This window comes from Suncus etruscus, chromosome X, assembly GCF_024139225.1.
Source record: "Suncus etruscus isolate mSunEtr1 chromosome X, mSunEtr1.pri.cur, whole genome shotgun sequence".
Classification (NCBI taxonomy): domain Eukaryota; kingdom Metazoa; phylum Chordata; class Mammalia; order Eulipotyphla; family Soricidae; genus Suncus; species Suncus etruscus.
Genome location: NC_064868.1, coordinates 53349329 through 53369794, shown reverse-complemented (window position 1 = coordinate 53369794; position 20466 = coordinate 53349329). Strand labels below are relative to the sequence as shown.

The 20466-nt window shown below is 47.2% G+C and overlaps 2 protein-coding genes across 2 annotated transcripts in view; one reads left to right on the top strand and one right to left on the bottom strand.

Moving 5' to 3' along the window:
* CCDC22 (coiled-coil domain containing 22) overlaps positions 1 to 20466 on the top strand; it is a 64073-nt gene that overhangs the window by 36099 nt on the left and 7508 nt on the right. The window lies entirely within an intron of this gene.
* On the bottom strand, positions 183 to 7324 carry FOXP3 (forkhead box P3). The gene is made up of 11 exons (XM_049767413.1): positions 7060 to 7324; positions 6461 to 6565; positions 6231 to 6369; positions 5760 to 5846; positions 5585 to 5690; positions 4523 to 4607; positions 4302 to 4382; positions 2883 to 3033; positions 1874 to 1950; positions 681 to 782; positions 183 to 344 (listed from the first exon to the last, which is right to left on the bottom strand). The coding sequence occupies exons 1-11, from the start codon at positions 7267 to 7269 to the stop codon at positions 195 to 197; spliced, it is 1293 nt and encodes a 430-aa protein (XP_049623370.1). The 5' UTR covers positions 7270 to 7324; the 3' UTR covers positions 183 to 194.

Here is a 20466-nt window from a genome sequence, read left to right as displayed (position 1 = left end):
GTGTTGAAGGGAGAACGGGGGACCCAGTGGACCAGCTGTGGTGGGCAGTCAGCTGGGTGCTGGATCCCTGACAGGCACACCTCATTTTTTGCTCCTGGTGGACATATCCAGGGCCCATTGCCCCTACCTCTAGCTGTTTTTGCTCTTTGACCCTGTTTTGGCCCCTGGGAATTCTGCTTTTCTTGAAATTGAGGTCAGGGGCCAGGGGCAGGGTTGGAACACCTGCTGGACCGCTGGCTCCTCTTCTTGCGGAACTCCAATTCATCCACAGTCCACACAGCACCCTTCTCACTCTCTACCCGCACAAAGCACTTGTGCAGGCTCAAATTGTGGCGTATGGCATTCTGTGGGGAGACAACCCCTCCAATGGGTAGGTCATCCTTTTAGGTCACTGAATCCTACCTATTGGCTCTTCCTTCAAAACTTCTTAGCCCTTGAGGCTGGAGACATAGTAAAGTGGCAACCAGGTTCAATCCTTGGTGCCTCATATGGTCCTCTGAGCATTATCAGGAGTGACCTCTGAGTATAGAGCAAGGAGTAAACCCTGAGCACTGCCGGGTGTGACCCCAAAACAAACTAAAAACCAAGCTCCGCCCTGGACCTACTTGCTCCCATGCTTTTCCCAGCCCTGTATCACTAGATACCACTCCTGCCCACTGCCACCTCCAGAGGCCACTCACCTTCCACGTAGCTGGATGATTCCTAAAGAAGGCAAACATGTGTGTGAACCAGTGATAGATCTCGTTGAGTGTCCGTTGTTTCTCTGGAGACTCCAGGATGGCCTGGAGGTTAAGAGTTGTGGAAAGAAAGGTGGGGATGAAGCCTAGAGGGAGTTGTCTGGTGTGGGAAGGGAAAGGAGATATAGTATGGAGGACAGAGACAAGATTTGGAGAGGGGTGGAGGGTAGGACTGGGATAAAATTTGGTCAAGGAGAAACACTGAGCTTGTTAGGGGGTCTGGGTCTGTGATAAAGTTGGGATTCTTATGGGGGAGACTTCAGGGTTTAGGATGGTTAAAGTCTGGGGGGCAGGTTAGTGGTATAGTTAGTGGGGGGCAGTTAGTGGTGAAGGGTTGGTAGTGGTGGTCAAAAGCCAAGTAGTTAAAGGCAAAGTTAAAGGGTTAGTTAAGGGGTGAGTCAAGGAGTGATTGGGGTGAGTCAAGGAGGGAAGGGTGGCTACTGCATGGTGTTAGGTCAGGGCTCCAGAGTGGGGCCTGTATTATAGCTCTTTCCCATGTCAGGCTTGTAGTTAGGTTCCTGGTCATGAGCAAGGTTGGAGTTAGGACACTGAGATTAGTAGCATGAGGCTCAGGGGATTTGCTCTGTTTGGATTTATGAGGGGGACTAAGTAATGATGATGATGATGATTGGTGACAACCACAGTGAGGGGTCAGGTTAGGATGGATGGAATGTATGATGGTGTGAAGGGGTCTTGGATGTAAATCTGCATGGGTTCTGGAGAAGTTTCTAGGAAATCCTGAGGAGGATTCTGATGAAGGGGTTGGGATGGGGTGAGGTGAGGAAGGGGGACAGTGGGAAGATATTGATCTGGCAGGGCTGTCCTAGCTGGGGAAGGAGTTAGGTATGTGAGCAGAGAAGAATCAAACCAAGAGACATAGTATAGAGGTTAGTTGGGGGGATATGCAAACAGGATTTTTATATGGTAGAAGGGCCCACAAGGAAAAGGATGGTTTTTGAGCCAGAATTTGGCTTGCATTGGAGCCTGGATTGGGGGCTGTGGTGAAGCCAGTAGGAGAATCAATGCTAAGACATGACTTATTGCAAGAACCCACTCTGGGGCATTTTGGGGGGGTGCTAAGTCATATGCCCAACATCCTTTCTCTTACTTCTCCTGGGACTGAGCTGCTTGCTTACCCAGCGAATGAGGGTGGCATAGGTGAAAGGTGGCCGCATATTGTGGAACTTGAAGTAGTCCATGTTGTGGAAGAACTCTGGGGAGAGGGAAGGCAAGAGAATCAGGGACTTTCCAGGAACTTCTCACTTCCACTGATTCCCTCTTTCCAAATTTCAGACTGCATATGAACACCTAGGTATGGTCCCAGTTACTGTTTGCTGAGTGCTTGACATAAATGGGATCATTGACTCCCTGCACTGTTCTGCAAAATATGTGTTACTCTTCTTTTCTTTTCTTTTTTTGTTTCTGCTTTTGGGCCACACCTGGTAGTACTAAGGGGTTACTCCTGGCTATGTGCTAAGAAATTGCTCCTGGCAGGCTTAGGGGACCATATAGGATGCTGGGGATCGAACCTGGGTCCGTCCTGGGTCAGCCGTGTGCAAGGCAAACACCCTGTGCTACTCTTTTTGAGTTTCTTTCTCTTTGCTTTTTGGTTTGGGGGCTATGTATAGTGGTTCTCAGTGCTTATTCCTGGCTCTGCTCACTTATAGAAGGGTAGGGGATCAAACCCAGTCAGACATGTGCAACCAACCCATCCTGCCCTCTGGCCTTCACTTCACTTCTTTCTGATAACCAAATGAGGGGGTTATAAGTACCTAGTGAGTCAGCCTGCAGTTCACAGGATACAGGGTAAGACCAAGAAATCCTCATATAGATGCCCTGCCAACCATGGAAGGACTGAGAAGAAGCCATATGCCACTGATGCACTCTCCAAAAAGGTATAGGAGAGGCCAGAGTGGTAGCACAGCGGTACATACGGCTGATCCAGGACGGACACAGGTTCAATCCCTGGCATCCTATATGATCCCCTGAGCCTGGAGCAATTTTGAGAGCTGAGCCAGGAGTAACCTCTGATCGCCTCTGGGTGTGGCCCCCAAAATACCTCCTCCAAAAAAAAGGCATAGGAGAGCATGCCTTCCTGACATGTAACCAGTGATGGGCACAATGGAGGGCCCAGATCATCCTTACCTGGGAACGTATTACTTCCATGACTCCCCCAGAGATGCCTCTGCACAGCAAATAGGCCATCAGGGGCCTCCTGGGGGCCAGACCAGTTCGGGATGGCGGTGCCGTGGGGTCCTGCAGCTACGATGCAGCAGGAGCCCTTGTCGACTGAAGCCTGGGGTTTGGAGTGGGGAAGGAAAGGTTGGTGACCCAGAGACTTCAACTTTTCTTTTGAAAATTTTTTGGAGGCCATAGTAGGTGATACTCAAGCAGGGCTTACTCTTGACAGGCTTTGGGTGCTGGGGACTGAACCTGGGTAGGTTTATGCAAGACAAATGCTCAGCCTACTGTACTATCTCTTCAGTCTTCTACTTTAATTTTTACTTGGGGGTAGTGGTGGTTTGACCACATTTGGTGATGCTCAGAACTTACTCCCGACTCTGGGCTCTGAGGCATTCCTGGGAAAGCCAGGATAGATCCCAGGCTGGTTACATGCAAAGCCAGTGCTTTACTGGCTATACTATTGCTCCAGTGCCTCCACTTGAATTTCAAGTGCTGCTTAACTTTTAGCTAGAGCTGGGATGGAACTTAAGGTCTTTCACACATGCAAGGGAAATGCTGAGCTACAACTCTGGTACTACAATGAGTATTTCACAAAGCAAGGGCACCCTTGGCTCAATTCCGTGCTGCTGCAGAGTCCCGCAGAACAACACAAGGATATGGCTGTGAACACTGTGTGTGCATGGCACATGGCTGCTAGGTCTCTGAATAAAGACTGGATTGTACTCCTTTTTGCAGCCCCTAGCAGTGATGTGAGGGAGGGATTTCATCTAAGCCTGTGGCCTCCATTTTCCTCCTTTGTGAAATGGGAAGAACAGTAAGGCCAACCTCAAAGAATCATCATGAAAACTCAGAGTTGAAACTCACAAAATACTTAGAGCCAGCTTCATGGAAATGTGACTTGGCCATATCCCCGGACTCCCTTTTCTTGTGCTACGGTTACCTACTTGGCATCTGAGCCCTACAATTTCATTCTGCACTGTAATTCCAGAGCCATTCCTCCCAGTTGCATCTGTCTGCAGGAAGGGTTGATTGCTTAGAACACTGTAGACCAGGAGATTTGGGCATCATCTTTCTTTTTTGGGACGTTTTTTGGTTTGGTTTGCTCAGGTACTACTCCTGGTGGTGCTCAGCGAGGTCACATCCACCTCGCAGTAGCCTTGGGACCTTGTGCCAGGGGTGGAACCTAGTCCTCCTGAGTGTAGAGCATGTTCTCAGTCCTTGGAATAGATCATGGGGTTTTAGGGTCAAACCAATTGTGAAAGGAGGGGTTATAGCTGTGGGTCTAGGTACATTTGAAGCCAGAGACAGGGGACTAGTGAGCCCAGGGCTGGGTTCAAAGGTCAGTTGCATAAGGGTCCTTTGGGGCTAGGAATAGCTTACCACAGAGGCTGCTTTGGTCAGAGTCATCTTCCTGGCCAGTTGGGCCTGCATTGCTCCCAGTTTCTCCTTCTCTAACACCAGCTGTGAGGGGCATAGAGAGTAAAGCCTTAGCCTGTGAGCGTCTGTCCCCCTCTTCCCCAAGGCTAATCTTTTGGGGGCTTGACTCCTGGCCCAGGGTATACCCAGTGTTGCCCCCTCCCACCAACTCTATTACACATCACCTTTTGCTCCAGGGACTGGACCACCTCCTGCTGAAGGAGACACTGTGCCTGGCCCTTCTCATCCAGATGGTCTACCTGGCAGTGTCTGGAGAGGGGTGATTCAGGGGGTGATCATGGTGGAGCAGGTTCCAAACTCAGTATTTAAGGTAGGGGGGCATTCAGGGTTCCAGGAAGTTTCCCTTCAGAGTCTTACCCTCCCTTCTCTCTATTCCAGTCTCCACACCTGTATGTATCAGGTGCCAGGCCTGAGAGGGTGAACTGAGAGGGAGTCTGAGGAGGTGAGCACAGGAAAGGCAATTCTATAGCCTTGTTGTGCCTAGGGCTGACTGTGGTGAGAACAAAATGTGTTTGTGAGAGTGTGAGTGAGAATATATGCGTGTGTGTGAATGTGTATGAGAGTATTAGAGGATGAGTGAATGTGAGACTGTGTGAGTGTGTTTGAGAATGTGTGAGAGTGCTAGAGTATATGAGTGAGTGAATATGTGGGAGTGGGTTAGAGCGTGTGTGTAAGAATGTGAGTGGTGTGAATGTATGAATGTGAGAATATATGAGAGAGTATTAGAGTATATGAGTGCATATGGGAGAATGTGAGAGTATATGTGTGTGTTAGAGTATATAAGTATATGTGTTATTGAGAGTCTGTGTGTAAGAGGGAGCAAGAGATACTTAGACTTTAGAGCTAAATAAAATCAGCTTGAGTGTTGGCAGGGCAAAGTTGTTGGCAAAGCAGATTTTAGAGACTGGCTCCCAGGATCAATATCCCTGTTCCATCATAGAGGAACTGGATCACCTTGATATTTCAGCTTTCTTGCCTCAGATTCTGAATACAATGGAGAGAAATGCTACTATCCACTTCTGTTAATTTTGCCCCATCATACAGATGAGGCAATTGAGGCCTAGGGAAGTGTAATCATTGCACAAATACACATAGCTAGTGTAGAGAGGACTAGGACTAGAACTCACACTCTCAGTCTGATCTTTTGCATCTTATGATCTGTGGAGATGAGGACTGTACTTCAGAACCCCTCTCACAAAGCCCTGGACTGGAATGGACTAAGTCACTTGAGCAAGTCTTCAGACTTCTCAAAGACATCCTCACATCCAGGCCATTTGCAGATGCCATTGGCCAACAATGAGTAGGAGCCCTGGGACCTAGCTGAGAGGGTACCGAGGGAACAGAGATATCAGGGATAGGGGAATGGCAGAAGAGGGTCCTTACCTGCCACACCCACTGACCTGTCTTTCCTTGGTATACTGGAGCCTGGGAAGGTGCAGAGCAATGTTGGTTCCCTGGACAACCACTCCAGGCTGGCCACATTGATTCCTATAGGAAGGGAGGAGCAACAGGCCAATCTTGGGAGCTCAGCCCTCTAGCCTCTCCTTTTGAGCAAACAGCCCTCTGAATCTCACTAGCCTTGACTCCTGGTGGTCTTTGTGGTCATTTACGCCTTGGGCACTGGTAGTAGCCCATAGACTGTCATTCACTGAGGTTGACATTTGGACTCCCTTTGCAACGAGCTGCGGTTTTGGGACTTTGACATTCTACATGCCATTCTAAGGTTTTGAGCCTGACATTTGGGTAGGTTGGAGTTTCCTGGATGATCAGAGTCAGCACCCCTGATCTCTTCATAGGGTCGTAGGGCAGCACCTTGTGCTAATACCCAGAGGGACTTGGGGGACTCTGGAGAGTTGCAAGACAAGGTATTACCAGGTGGCAGGCCAGGCCGGGCCTTGAGGGAGAAGACGCCTGTAGCAGTGGAGGGCGATGGGAAGCTGATCATAGTTGGGGTGTCCAGGGGGCGTACTTGCAGTACTGGGGACCGGGCATGGGCTTCCACCGTGGACATCTGATAGCGCAAACAGACTTGGATCAGATGGGCCCATTCCCCACTCTACCATTTACTCCTTCACTCCTCTCTGCCTGTTTTTGCTTCATACCTGGTGTACAAAGTGTGGGCTCTCTTGGAGGAGGGCCTGTAAGTGTGGTGAAGCATCAAAAGGTGTTCTGGATGGGGCCACCATGACGAGGGGCACTGCAGGCAGCTACAGGGAGAAGGCATGAGGATGACACACCACCCTGCTCCACACAATTCAATGTGTCTAATTCCTGTTCTCCTGATCACACCTCCTAGGCCTGAGGCCATCCCCATTTTGCCAAGATGAACAATAAGGCTTATGGACCATGTGGTATTTAAACCTCTGGCCTCACCTATTTTTGGGGGGCCCCAGTCCTCCCCTTCTGCCACATGTGGGTCAGGAGACAGAGTCCTGTCCCCGACACCCCCAGGATTACTACATGGTCTTCTCTCCTGAGACAAGGATGGGAAGGTTGAGCACCTCGACTCTCTGAGACCTGCAAAGTGGGGACTTCCTTGGCCCTGAGACATCTGCATAAGTCACAGACTTGCCTGGGACCCAGAAAACCACTTCCTGTGCCCTAGCTGGGCCCCCCCCCGCCCCAGTGCCACAATAAAGGTTGACACCTGTAGACCCAGGTACCCCACCCTGCCTGTCCCATCCTGGGCCCTGGGCCTTACCTGGAGCTGTGATGGTAGCATAGGGTTCAAGGAGGAGGTGGTGGCATGGGCTTCCCCTCGAAGGTCCTGGTCCTGGGAGGTTGCTCCCAGGCCCGTGGACCCTAGCAATTCAGAGGTCTTGGCTGCAGCCCTCCAGGTTGGCGAAGCTCCTTGGGATGGGCTGAGCACCACTGATGGGGTTGCGGGCTTGGTGGGCCTAGGGTTGGGCATTGGGCCTTTATCTGAGAGTTGGCTGTTGAGACAAAGGGGGAAGGAGTTACATGTGTACCAGATATGTTTGTGCATTAATAAAATACCTGATCCCATGTGCTTTCTCCCTGGTTCCAGCAGGCCTTGGCTTGGTTTTGACCCAGAGGGCTTGCACTCATGACTGTATTCACCACCCTACCCCCAGTTACAGAGAGAGCCACAGGTATGCCTGGCTTTCCACAGGGGCTCTACACCTGTACATGCTGTTGATCCTCCCAATTAGGTCATGCTCTTCATGAGGAAGGTGAGGATGGATGCAGGGGGACTAGTGGTGAATGCCATGCGAGAGGCAAGAGATGATAGAGGCAAAGAGCAGATGTGAAAGCTGATCACAAGTAGGTGGGTTCTGAGGGTGCTGTGGGTTAGATCTGGGAAAATCTTCTGGCTGCCTGCTTGGCGTGGGTGGGACAGAAGGTCCATGAGACTTGGATCTGGGTTTCTGGAAAGACCAAGCTGAGATGGGGGGGCTGCAAGATTTTGGGGTAAAGATTCAGGGATAGATGTACTTGAAGAATCTGGCATTAGATGTGAGAGGGGGCAGCAAGTAGGAGGTGTTTGAAGGACTGGCAAAGGCAAGTCATCTCAGAACTGCCTTATACAGAGCTGGCATGTTGGGGCCAGTAAGGAGGTAAGAAATCAAGGGCCTTTCAACATCCCTTGACACAGTTCTCTCATTACCTAAGTTAATGATAAAATCCTTTCTCCCAAACCTTTGTCCAAGGGTAACTTTCGCTGTCCAACCCTAATCCCCTATCCCTGCTGTGTGGTTATGCCTACACTTCCTTCTCTTCCCCTAGCCAGGCCTTATCTAGGAGTCCCTGCACAAAAGCTCTGGGCCCCAAAGTTGTCTGGGGCTACCCAATGCGAATCCTATTTGACTGAAGGGGTAAGCATTCTATTCTCATGGTGTCTTGTAAGCTTTCTTGTCTCCATGGAGTGTGTGTGTATGTGAGCACATCTCACAAGTTTTCCACTGACCCGCAGCATTAGCCATTGTACACTCTGTAGAGAGACAAGTGAAGCAGTCCAGGGAAGATCTGGGGAGAACATTTGATCCTTCTTTTCTCTGTTGTCAGCTCCTGGGAATTGTTAGAGTTGTGGTACTGAGGGAGGTGATGGTGGTGGTGGTGGTGGTGGTGGTGGTGGTGGTGGTGGTGTGTGTGTGTGTGTGTGTGTGTGTGTGTGTGTGTGTGTGTGTGTGGTGGGAATGTTACAGTGGGATCATCAGAAACCTGGATCTGGGTCTGTGGAGACTAAAGGACTGAGACAATGTAAGTAAGATGACAATAAGACACTAAAATGGTTTATGTTTGAATGGACAAATGACTCAATTGGTGAAAGTGGAGATCAGGGTGATGTGTCTACAAGCCAAGGAATACCAGGAAGCCACCAGAAGCCAGAACTTCCAGATTGTCCCTTACAGTCCTAAGAGGAGGCAATTTTCTCAGTACCTTGATCTTGGACTTTAAGCTTTCAGACCTGAGACAAAGCCTGTCTATAGGAACTTTCTGAGGTTCTTTGTTCTAGTAAGCTCACTGAGCCCATGAACAATGATCTTGGTGAGTGGCTATTTCCCACCACCCTGGCCTGTCCCGTGCAACTGACCTCTGATTGTTTCTGAAGCTGCCTGATATGTGGAAGAACTCTTAGGAAGTCACTCCAGCATGTCTGGAATAGCTTGACTCTTGGAAGCAGAGTAACATTCTCAGAAAGGGATGTGCTATGGGCTGTTTGGAGGTGGGGGACCTGGAGAGCCAGGCTGGGCATCTGGCTTCCTGCACTGTCTGTTGGGGTGTCCCTTTCTGACTATTTCTCAGAATCTGCCTGACAAATGTATCTGGGACACAGACTATTTTTATATCGGGGTCTGCATCCGAGACCTCTTGTCATACAGCCCTGACTTCCCCACATTTTTCCGCCATTGACGTCATGGCAACCGGATGTTCTTGGCTTCCTCAGCACCAAGGAGGAAGAGAAGGGGGTAGATACCTCACCCCATGGGTTTAATTCCGAGAATCGGGTAGCCCATCATACGGTTGGTGCGGCGGATGTGGTGGATGACGTCCATTTGGCTACCATGACAAATCTAGGGGCCCAGATCTTGGGATCTAGAGAGGTTCATAGTTTGGCGCTTGAGTGCTATTCAGACCCCAAAGTAACCTGGATCTTTGGGGTCAGTCTTCAAACGATACTATGTCAGAATAATTCCTTATATTCAAAGGATCCCAGACTCTCAGACTCCCAAATCCATCAATTTCATTGAGTTCATAGGTCTATCTTCTTAGTGCACAAAGGTCAAATGGGTCTATAGGAGCTCCCAGAGACTCCCAAATGGCCAAGAAGCGCACTATAGGGCTTTCAGCCTACCAGTTCTGTAATAGCATCAAGCTTCCCTTCTAAGCTTCGGGCAGGCAGGAGGATCACTCCATTTTCTTCAGCCCTCCCTGCCGCATTGTAGTATAGTGGTGAGCATAGCTACCTTCTCTGTTCCCCAAGGGCCTGGAGCTAAGTTTTTGTTGTTACCTAGCTCTACCTCTACTTGTTAACAGTTAGGGCAGTGATAATGCCCATTTCCTAAAGTCACTGGAAACACTTAGCCAAATGCTGTGACTGGTAAATAGATAGCTTCAAACCTTCCTGTTCAGTTGGGCACAATGCTACCAATCTCATAGCACTGTACTAAAGACAAGAGATAGAAGAGGGGACACCAGAATTGGCGAGGGTATCAGTGGGAAGCAGAAGCCTTTGGCCATTACTTGTAGATATTCCTCCAAAGCTCTCTGAAGGAGATCCCAAATAGAGTATAGAGGCCAGTTAGGCTCTGTACATAACAAGATATATAGACAGACTGACTTAGGTTGGTTTTCTGACTTATGAGCCCTGGAACCCCTCCCAGCCTAATTTTCATGAGGCTGGGTCTTGTTTTGGGTCCATGGGTCCAACTGCTGAGAAATGGGTTGGTTGAGCTCAAGTCCTTTTTCCCCCCTGCTCACATCATGAGGGATGATAAGGAAACTGAGGCCTGCAGTTAAGAGATAGAACCAAAGTCCCAATGAGATTTCTGAGCTTGGATTTTGCGTCTGCTTCTGCATCTCTACAGAGCCTTGGGAGAGGCCCTGCTGCCCATCTTGAATTTCCAGTTTTCTCTGGAGATGAGGTGAAGAATAGTTCAGGACCCTTGAGCTCTGTCTGTGCAAGATGTTATGGGTGTGCAGGGTTTTGAGTTGATAGCTACTTCTGGCTAAGAGACAGGGTCACATAAAGATGAAGAAGGAAATAAACAGATGTAGAGCATCAGAGATACACAGAGAGAGACGGGAGAGACATGCAATGGACAGATACAAACTGAGAGGGGCTGACAGGAAAGAGACAAAGGTAGGAGAGAGGAACCATAGGAGCAGAGAGCCAGGGGAGAGAGAAAAAGAGTAAAAAAAACACTGGGAGGGGGCCAGAGAGATAGAATGGAGGTAGGTGGTGGGTCACAGTGTCCCATATGGTCCCCCCGAGCCTGCCAGGAGTGAGAGCCAGGGAGTAACCCCTGAGCACTGCCGGGTGTGACCCCAAAATAACAACAAAATAAAACAAAAAAACAAAAACACTGGGAGGGAGACAAAGTTGAGGGGGAGAGAGAGAGAAGAGAAAAAGAGAGAGATAAAGAGAGAGACTAATCAAGAACAGCTGTTGGCACCTTGAACTTGCAGCACCTTGAGCCTACAGGAGTGGTCCCTGAACACAGAACCAGGAGTAAGCCATGAGTACCACCAGAAATAAAACCAAATGATATGATCCAGAAATAAAACAACAATAACAAAACAAGAACAGTTGCTGGTTTATGGCTGGAGAAATGGACACTGCCTAAAATACAAAAGGATTAACAAAGGGGAAGATGCAGGCTGGGGTTCTATGGTTGGGTCATGTGCTGGATTATAAAACAAGAATCAGCAAAGCAGTGTGGCCCTGGTATAAGAGCAGACACTGAGGAACAGAAAAGAAGAGAAAGCTTAAGCATTTAAAAAAGGGAATCTGAATATGACATTTTACACCAGGAAATGTGACGGATGGATGGAATAACGTGCTTCTGGGATCACTTGGAGATGGTAATAAAATTACTGAATAATTAGTCTATATTTTTCACTAAACTCTCCCTGTACAGTCTCAAAAGTTGACATCATCACATGCCCTAAAATAAACTTCAGCTCCACTAAAGATATTATTAAAATAATAATATTTAATCTTTATCTTGGGTTTACTGTATGCTAGGCACTGTGCTAAGCATTTAGGATGATTAATAGATTTGATTCTCCCAATGACCCTTTGAAGTCAATTCTATTCTCATCATTGTATACATGCAACAGCATGGAGGACACAGAGATTTTCAATGTCCAGCTTAAAAATATCACACAGAGGTCTTAGGGTGAGGCTGAGTCTATCCCAGACAATCTGGCTCCAGTATCCATACTCGACCTTTAAAGTAAATGGAAAAAATGAAGCCATAAAGGGGACTAGAGGCTAACACTCGATCTCATTTTCAAATAGGAAAGGACTTTCTAAGCACAAAACCAGAGTCAGTAACCACAGAAAGACTATCCTATTTGACTACATAAAACATCATAAGCATCACCGATACTGTAAAATAATACAAAAATAGAACAAAGGAAGAACTGGGGAGAAATATTTCTTCAGTATGTGTAGCTGATAAAAAGTTAATATTCTTTTGAAATAAAGATCCGTGACACATCAACACAGACAATGAATGCTTTAATAAGGACATAACCCAGCTACTAAGAAAAAAAGCCATGATGACCAAGAGACATTTTAAATATTGAAGAATTGAATATTAAAGAATTGAAGAATATTAAAGTCAATCACGTGGTAATTCTTTTCTTATGAGTTTTGTGCAGAAAATATTTAAATTGGTAATTCTCACTCAGGATTAGTTTGAGTAGGGGAAATTAAGACAACCTCTATTTGGTTTGTTTTTGAGCCACACCTGGCTGTGCTCAGGGCTTGTTCTGGCTCTGCACTCAGTAATCACTCTGGTTGACTTGCGGGACCATATGGAGTGCTGGGGATCCAAACTGGGTTGGTCACATGTAAGGCAAATGCCCTACCTGCTGAACTAATTCCTGACCCCAGGTCAACATTTTGGAAGGAGTTGCAGGGAGGGTCAGAAACTTTAAAATGTGCATGTCATTTGCCCCAACACCTTCGTTCTCAGGAATCCAAGCGACTTATTATGGATGATTCTGAGGTAGAGCAAGACCGAATGTTCCACCAATTGGAACAGGTGACAGCCAATGCAAACTTATACACTGAAACAACTTAGTTGTCCACAAAATACTCACTGAAGTAATAGTATAGCAGATAGGGCATTTGCCTTGCATGCAGCTAATCTCTGGTATCTCATATGGTCACCCATGCACCACCAGAAGTTATTCCTGGGTGCAGATCCAAGAGTAACTCTTGAACACTGCTAGTTGTGCAGAAAACCCCCCCAATGCTCATTAAATAAGGCAGGAACAACCACAGTATAATTCAAGTTGGTTAAAAAAAACACTAACGGGGCTGGAGAGAGCACAGCGGTAGGGCATTTGCCTTGCATGCAGCTGATCCAGGACAGACCTGGATTCTATTCCCGCATCCCATATGGTCCCCTGAGCCTGCCAGGAGTGATTTCTGAGTGCAGAGCCAGGAGAAACCCCTGAGTTGCCAGGTGTGGCCCAAAACCCAAACACACACACACTAACAGTTACGATTTAGGAAGCAGTTGCTATGAACCAAGTGCTATGCTAAACCTCCAGAGATCAGCTCACCCTAGCCAAGAACAGTTTGCTCTGTTCCCCGCCCTGGTCCCTAATATGGGACCTACAGGCCTCAAGTTGGACTACCAGGCAAAACTACAGTTGACAATGAAGTGAAACGCCGCCATCCCTGCTCCCAGAATATCCTCTCAAGTGTTTCCAAGTACAAAGTGCTCATCTGGCAAAGCTCACATCTTCCTTCAATAGAGCCAAACAGAACTGATGCCTGGGCTTGTAAATGTCTATGTTGTTATCAAGGTTACACCACACACTATTACTAAACACCAATGGCATACAAAGTTCTATGCTAGCTTAGCAGGCAGGTGGAGGAGATAAGATGAGAGGTCAGGAGACATACTGGGAGATAAAGGAAAGGAGAAAGCTGGAAGGACCAGAGAAACAGTGGATAAGGTAGAGTGCTTGTTTTGTATGCAACTGACCCATGTTTGATCCCTGCTACCCCATATAATCACCTTACTCCCCACCAGAAGTGACCCCTGAGCACAGAGCCAAGAGTAAGCAGAGCACTGCAGGTTGGAGACCAAAAAAAAAAGTTGGAGATGGTCAGAGCCAGAGAAAGATGGTGAAGCTGGATGGAGTTTGCATGTTAGTGAAGGGAAGAGAGGGGGAAAAAACACAGCGAGACCAAGAGAGGATGATCAGAGATAGAGAGGGATGGAAAGAAAATATTCAGAGATATGGTTGAACTTCCAGAGACACAGCTGAAATTTCCAGAGGTACAGTTTGAATTTTCTGGTTGGCCAAAGCTCTAGATTCATGCAGACTTGCAATCAACATGTTATTCAACATATCAATCCATGTCTGTATCTTAGCATCTGCCTAAGCATTGAAGAAGTAACTTATCTTTGGGCTAGCTGAAAATTCTTACGAAATGAATATTTTTATGAGATCTTACCAGCTTAGGACCCCAGTTGTCTCAGGAGTCTTGCTTACCCCTGATCCCTCAGTGCTTACCTTAAATCTGTTTCTTCACTGCACGTGCATCGGGTTGTGGAGAATGAGGTCACTCACCTTAGGGAACTGGACCGAGAGAAAAGGATCAGCCTGGCTTGTGGGAAACTGTCACAAATCAAAAACAACTATGCTTTTATACCGAGAAGAAAAACCACATTGTGGAAGCCACAGACTTTTCTCTTCTAATAATCCAACTCTTTTTGATGAGTGTGTGCACTGATAACTGTGGGGTGTGGGGTTCTCATAGCATGTTCTCTCTTTCTTTGCTTCTTGATTATGAGACTTAAACGGAAATTTTGAAATTTTGGGTTTTTTCTTTGCCCTTTACGAGTCATCTGAAAATATGATTTCTTCCCCTCACCACAGAGGTAAGTTAAGGTACCAATCAATGAGATAACAAGCTTATGAGAAACCACAGTTGAAAAAAAGGGAAAAGAGTACAAACAAATCACAGGGGGCACCCCAGGCAGGCAGAAACACTACTCTGAGTGAAAGGTGAATGGGGGTCTCAGGTGCAAGAAGCAGAGATGAAGAGGCCTTTTGTTCTAAAGAAAAATACTAGGGCAATAGACTGGGGCTGCCTTTCCCAAGTCTGTGCTATGTCAGGCCTTGCTTTTCCCTTTGTTAACTGACATGTTCAGGGCTAGAGCGGTGGCGCATCAGTAGGACATTTGCCTTACATGCGGCTGACCTAGGATGGACAGCGGTTTGATCCCCCAGCATCCCATATGGTCCCCCGAGCCAGGAGTGATTTCTGACCCCAGAGCCAGGAATAACCTCCGAGCGTCACTGGATGTGCCCCCAAACAAAACAAAACAAAAAAACCCTGACATGTTCAGCACCACTCTTATTGCCTATAGAGGGTGGTGCTAGAAATTTCAGTGATCCTTTTCCTGCAGACATTTTGAGGTATGAATGAAAAAGTCAGGAAGACCCCTATATTCTCTGCAGTTCACAGAATCCATGAGTTTGAAAATTGCTGGCTCCCAGAATTCACTAAATATTAGTGAGAAAAGGGGGACAATTCCTGCTATATCATGTCTTATGGCCCCAGAGCTCTTAGCCAAAGCCCTCCCCCCCATAGAAAGGTCCTTATCAGGCAACTAGTATGGATGTACCGTTTCTTGAGGAACTCCAGAAGTCCACAGAGACACCAATCCTGGCATAATCAGGGTCACCATGGACTGATGCTTCTGAGACCTTCAGCCTTGATTACTTTTTACCTCAATAAGTTCCAGTTTGGGGCCAGAGAGATAGCACAGAGGTAGGGCATCAACCCGACCGATGGTGGTTCGATTCCTGGCATTCCATATGGTCCCCTGAACCTACCAGGAGAGATTTCTGAGTGCAGAGCTAGAAGTAACCCCTGAACATCGCCAGGTGTGACCCACCCAAAAACGTTCTAGTTTCCACACATTTGGGTTTCCAGATGTCCACCATAATCTCTTATGGCTGACACTGATATCAAGTATTCCATGTGCCTGACATGGCACTGAACACATTTGATCATTAGTCTTCTCCAAGCCTTGCTGCCACCCTTTCGCTGTTTGACAGGTGGAAAAAAAATGGAGAAGTAGAAGAATTTGACAACTTCTCCAAATTCAGAGCTGGTGAGTGGCAGTCCTGTCTTCTTTGGTGCCAGGTCATGAACTCTCCAGGTTCTCCCCAGTTTAGTCTAGGATTTCAAAATCAAAGATGCAATGACTAGGGAGTTATGAGATTTGGAGCATCTGAGGACTTGATACTTTGTGAGATTTTTACAGTGTCCAAGCATTGGCCTTGGATTATTTCACCTTAGGAGGTGAGCTCGGTGGGAAAGATCAACCTCAAGGACTTCTGATAGTCTAAAACTGAGAGAGATAGGAGAGAGAGAGAGAAAAAGAGAGAAAGAGGGCCTGGAGAGATAGCACAGCGGCGTTTGCCTTGCAAGCAGCCAATCCAGGACCAAAGGTGGTTGGTTCGAATCCCGGTGTCCCATATGGTCCCCCGTGCCTGCCAGGAGCTGTTTCTGAGCAGACAGCCAGGAGTAACCCCTAAGCAATGCCGGGTGTGGCCCAAAAACAAAAAAAAGAGAGAGAAAACATCAAGTCCTGGTTTCCCCATGTCCTGCTAATCCAAGTTCTATGATCTATTGTCTGTGCCAGCATCTCCTCAAGACTAGCTTTGGCCTGGGGAAAGAAGTTGGAAACAGTTTTAAATTTACAGGGAACAAACAGAATGATCAGTACCCCCACTCCTTCACCCCTTTCATTTCCTTTCCTTCCCTCTTAAAAAATCCTCCAAAAAAGAACCTTTTTCCTCAGCTCAGACTCACCTGTCTGGAAAAGCCCAGGTTGGGAGTGGGCATGATGACCTTGGCTTTGTGAAGACTATATAAAAAAATAGAAACAAAAAAAGACATTTCAAAAATCAGCCAACAACAATAAAAGAAGACCCAACCCTTCCTACACAGTTCAAAACAAAACTTTCACTGGTTGAGGCTTTTGAGGGTGGGACAAAGCTGAGACCTAAAACTGGCCTGGAGAGACAGTGAGTTGAAAAGAGGACCTCAACTTGGGGCCCAAAGGGCTCTTTGTGAATAGCAAAGGTTTCACCAATGTAGTAGCATGTGGCTGGGAGGAAGGGGGTACCTGTTTGGATGGAGCCCTGGAGAGCCAACTTTAGGGGCATTATCAATGGTAACAAGGTTAATTCCCTTGTGCCTGTAGTCTTTAGTCTGAACATTTCCTATACTTTGAGTTTTGTTTTTGGGCCACATCTACAGCAGGACTTACTGTTGGCTCTGTGCTTAGGCTTGTGCTTAGTCTGCTGTGGCTTGGGGTTCTATATGAGGTGCTGCAGGGATTGAATGCAGGGTCCTACTCACTATACTATGTCTATGGCCCTAGATATTTCCTTTTTTGTGTGTAACTAGAAACTAGATCCTTCCTTCACTATCTCAGGCATTGTTCCCTCTTGGGAGGCTCAGAGAGATGGGCTATATCTTATACTTTTTCCAAATTATCTCTCTTCTAGTCACTTGATTCATGTGAGGGGTGGTCAGAGGAGGAAGGAAACTATGTGGCAGTGGTGGTCCAAAGAATCTCAGTAGACCCCACCTGAGTGGGGCTGGAGTGGATGACAGGAAATGTTATTGCTTCTGTGAACCAGGAATTGTGCAAAGGGAGGTCTGGCAGGGGATGGAGGAAAGTTGTGTAAAGAGGGGCAGAGATCACTGCCTCCTGGTTTTGAACTGTATTATCTAACATAGAAGTATTCCAGGGCAGAGTAGGCAAGAATATACATAGACAGGGTTCAGTGAAAGTCTGCAGATAAGACTGATTTCGAAAAATCTTTAGAGGAGGAAGCAAGAATTATAGATACTTGTGTGATTCCAGCTGGAAAAAAAGGCTTTTGCCAGGGATGGAGTGACAGGGGTAGGGTGTTTGCCTTGCACACAGCCAACCTAGCTTTGATTTCCAAAACCCCATATGGTCCCCTCAGCCCCCACCAGGAGTGATCCCTGAGCACAGAGCCAGGAGTGGTACAAAAAAAGATAGTCAATGCAAAGTCTTTAATGTGGAAGTGTGCTTTATCTGCTCAAGATATACCAAGGACAAGAGTTTGGTGTGGGTTGTGTAAGACCACCCTTAGGTAAGACTTAACATAAGTTCCTCCATCTTAGCAGAAGTACCTTTATCTTTAATCTCTCAATCACCCCCATTGCCCCCCTTCTTTCTGCAATGGGGCTTTGTGCAAGCAGACAGGGTGGACTGACCTAGCAGTTACTCCAAAACATACTCTGAAACTTCCCAAGTATGTCTAGAACAAAGTATCAATCTATCAAATAAGCAGAGAGAAATTGGTAGTTTGACAGTTCCCAAGGAAATATGAATGATAGACCCTACAGGTGGATCTAACCAATCATTGTAAAAGACATAAGTAAATAGTAGGATTGTGGTTTTAGAGTATAAAAGGAAGCCTATACCCAAGATTGGTGTCCTCTCTTCTTAAAGGGATGGCTCTGACTGGTCAGTTTCAGGACTCAACACTTTCTTGACTTCTGATTTGTGCATAATCTTTTCTTTGTGCAAAATCTTTTAAGACAAAGCTCATTGCTTTGTGTGATCTTTCAGATACTGGACCCTAACAGGCAGCACTATGTGAGCCAGAGAGAGGTCACAGAGGGGACTAGGTGCATTTAACTAAGCAGGGTCTTGTATGATCACATCACAGTCTTGTATTTTTCACTGAGTGATGAGGTAGCAATGGAGGATGAGGCCTGAGTTGGGTTGTGAACAGAGGAAAGATGTGACCTATTTTAGGATTTAATCTGATCCCTCCAATGGTTGAGTAGGATGAATATGGGGCTTGAGGGTGGAAGCAGTAGACATGGAAGAGAGATAATTGGAGTTAGTGCAAGGCATGGATGATAGTAATGTTGGTGGAGGGGGGTGAAGAGAAGGCAGGCTTGGAAAATATTTTGAATGTAGATTGACATGAATCGAAAGATGAGACTCAAAGTCTTGGGGCCAGACAAGGACAGTGACTGTTTGAAGTAAGCTGGCAGGAAGGAGTCCTGAACTACTTAATCAGCTTGAACTTTCAGGTGAGACAAATACAGTTCAATATTGTTTAAGCTCCTGCTATATTTTTTCCCGTCACTTGAATTGAAACTCACTCACTCTCTCTCTCTCTCACATAGCTGGGGTTCTATGCAACTGAAAAGTCAAAATAGAGCAATTTAAATTAAAAAAATTGTGGGGTGAGGCCAGAGTGGTTGCATAAGCAGTAAGGTGTCTGCCTTGCCTGTGCTAGCCTAGGATGAACCGCGGTTCGATCCCCTGGCATCCTATATGGTCCCCCTGGCCAGGAGTGATTTCTTAGCGCATAGCCAGGAGTGACCCCTGAACGTCACTGGGTGTGGCTGAAAAAAAACCCAAAAAATTGTGGGGTACACTTAGCTGTACTCTGCATTGGGGATCAGTCTTGAAAGGCATGGAGGACCTTATAGGGTGCTGGGAAGTGAACCCGGGTTGGCAGCAAGCAAGGCAAGTATCTTATCCACTGTAATATTTCTCCAGCACCAATACAGAACAAATAGGTATGGAAGAAATTAATGAAAACATTCCTTTATGATGCCTACTCCATACTGGATACTGATACCTCCTAAGTATGCTGAGTCAGAAGCTTGAACATGCTAAGTGCTCAGAAAATACTTCCATGATGGAGTGGGAGTATGTGAATGGACATGTTTAGTGGGCAGAAGGTACAATTTGGTTCCTATGGGAGGTGAAATCTCAAAAGAATAAAAGGAGTTTACTAGATGTAGGAAGTAGGAGGACCTGGGAGAGGAAACAGTAGAGAGCAGGGGAACAGAAAGAAGGGAAATGAGAATCTTGTGGGATATGGAATGCCGGGTTGTGTTAGGAAGCCACAGCTTTAACTTCTGGTTATGTCATGTCTACCCAAAAGCCAAACAGCTCCAAGAGGAGTACAGTCAGGGCCTGTTTTGATGATCTGAAGTTAGGAAACAGTAATCTTCCAGAAAAGCAGCTTCTCATTTGGTCATTCATTCAAAGTGCCAATTCTGGAGAGTGCAGAGGATGTGACAGTCAATAATCCCCCCTAGCAAAGGTTGGCATGGGACAGGAGCATCTTTTTGTTTTCTTAGATAGACTAAATTGTCAGGTGATTTGGGTAGTGAGAGCCTTGGGGAAATGGTGGTTATGGAGCCAGTGAAGCCAAGAACCGTGTACTCTACTAATAGGCTTCTGGCATCCTAAGGTCCACTGTCCTTCTCTCCTTATTGGCTATTCATCCCCGCCCTCCTACGACCAAAAGCCCCCATTGGCTAAACCCTTTACAATCCCGCCTCCAGGTCCTTCCTTCCGGCTCTCTCGCCTTGTGATTCGGTCATCGAGTTCCAGCCCTGCCCTTTTGGACCCAGATGCTTTCACTCTCGCTTCCCCATTGGACAATCACCTTGGCTAGTCTTCCTGGTCCATTTGGTCTTTAAATTTCCATACTGGGAAGTTCCTCCGTGCTCACTCCTCCCCTTGAAGGCAAGTACAGTCAGTAGATGCCCCATTGGCTCGCGGCAGTTCATTACCGTCACCCCTTCTTTGGAGCGCGTGATTCCCCATTGGAGGTTTGCTGTTTCTCTCGCCCATCCCACCAAGAATGCCACCCGCGGGTCTCCCGCCTTTGGGGCTTTTCCGTCAACTCCCAGTGCTCCCCATTCCCTCGAGCCAGTCCTTGGGCTCTGCCGCCCGCACAACACTCCCGTTCACGCTTCCGCTGTAGCTATTCGAGCCCGAATTCTCCTCGTGCAGGCCTCTCATTGATTCCCGATCACCCCACCTCCTGCGCCGCCCATTCTCGAGCCTCCGCACAGGATCGA

Coding starts and splice junctions, on each gene's coding strand:
- FOXP3 (XM_049767413.1), bottom strand. CDS start 7,269: ATGCCCAACCCTAGGCCCACCAAGCCCGCAACCCCATCAGTGGTGCTC. Junction 5,847..6,230: donor CCGGCCTGGCCTGCCACCTG/GTAATACCTTGT, acceptor CCCTTCCTATAG/GAATCAATGTGGCCAGCCTG. Junction 4,383..4,522: donor TCCAGTCCCTGGAGCAAAAG/GTGATGTGTAAT, acceptor TGCCCCTCACAG/CTGGTGTTAGAGAAGGAGAA.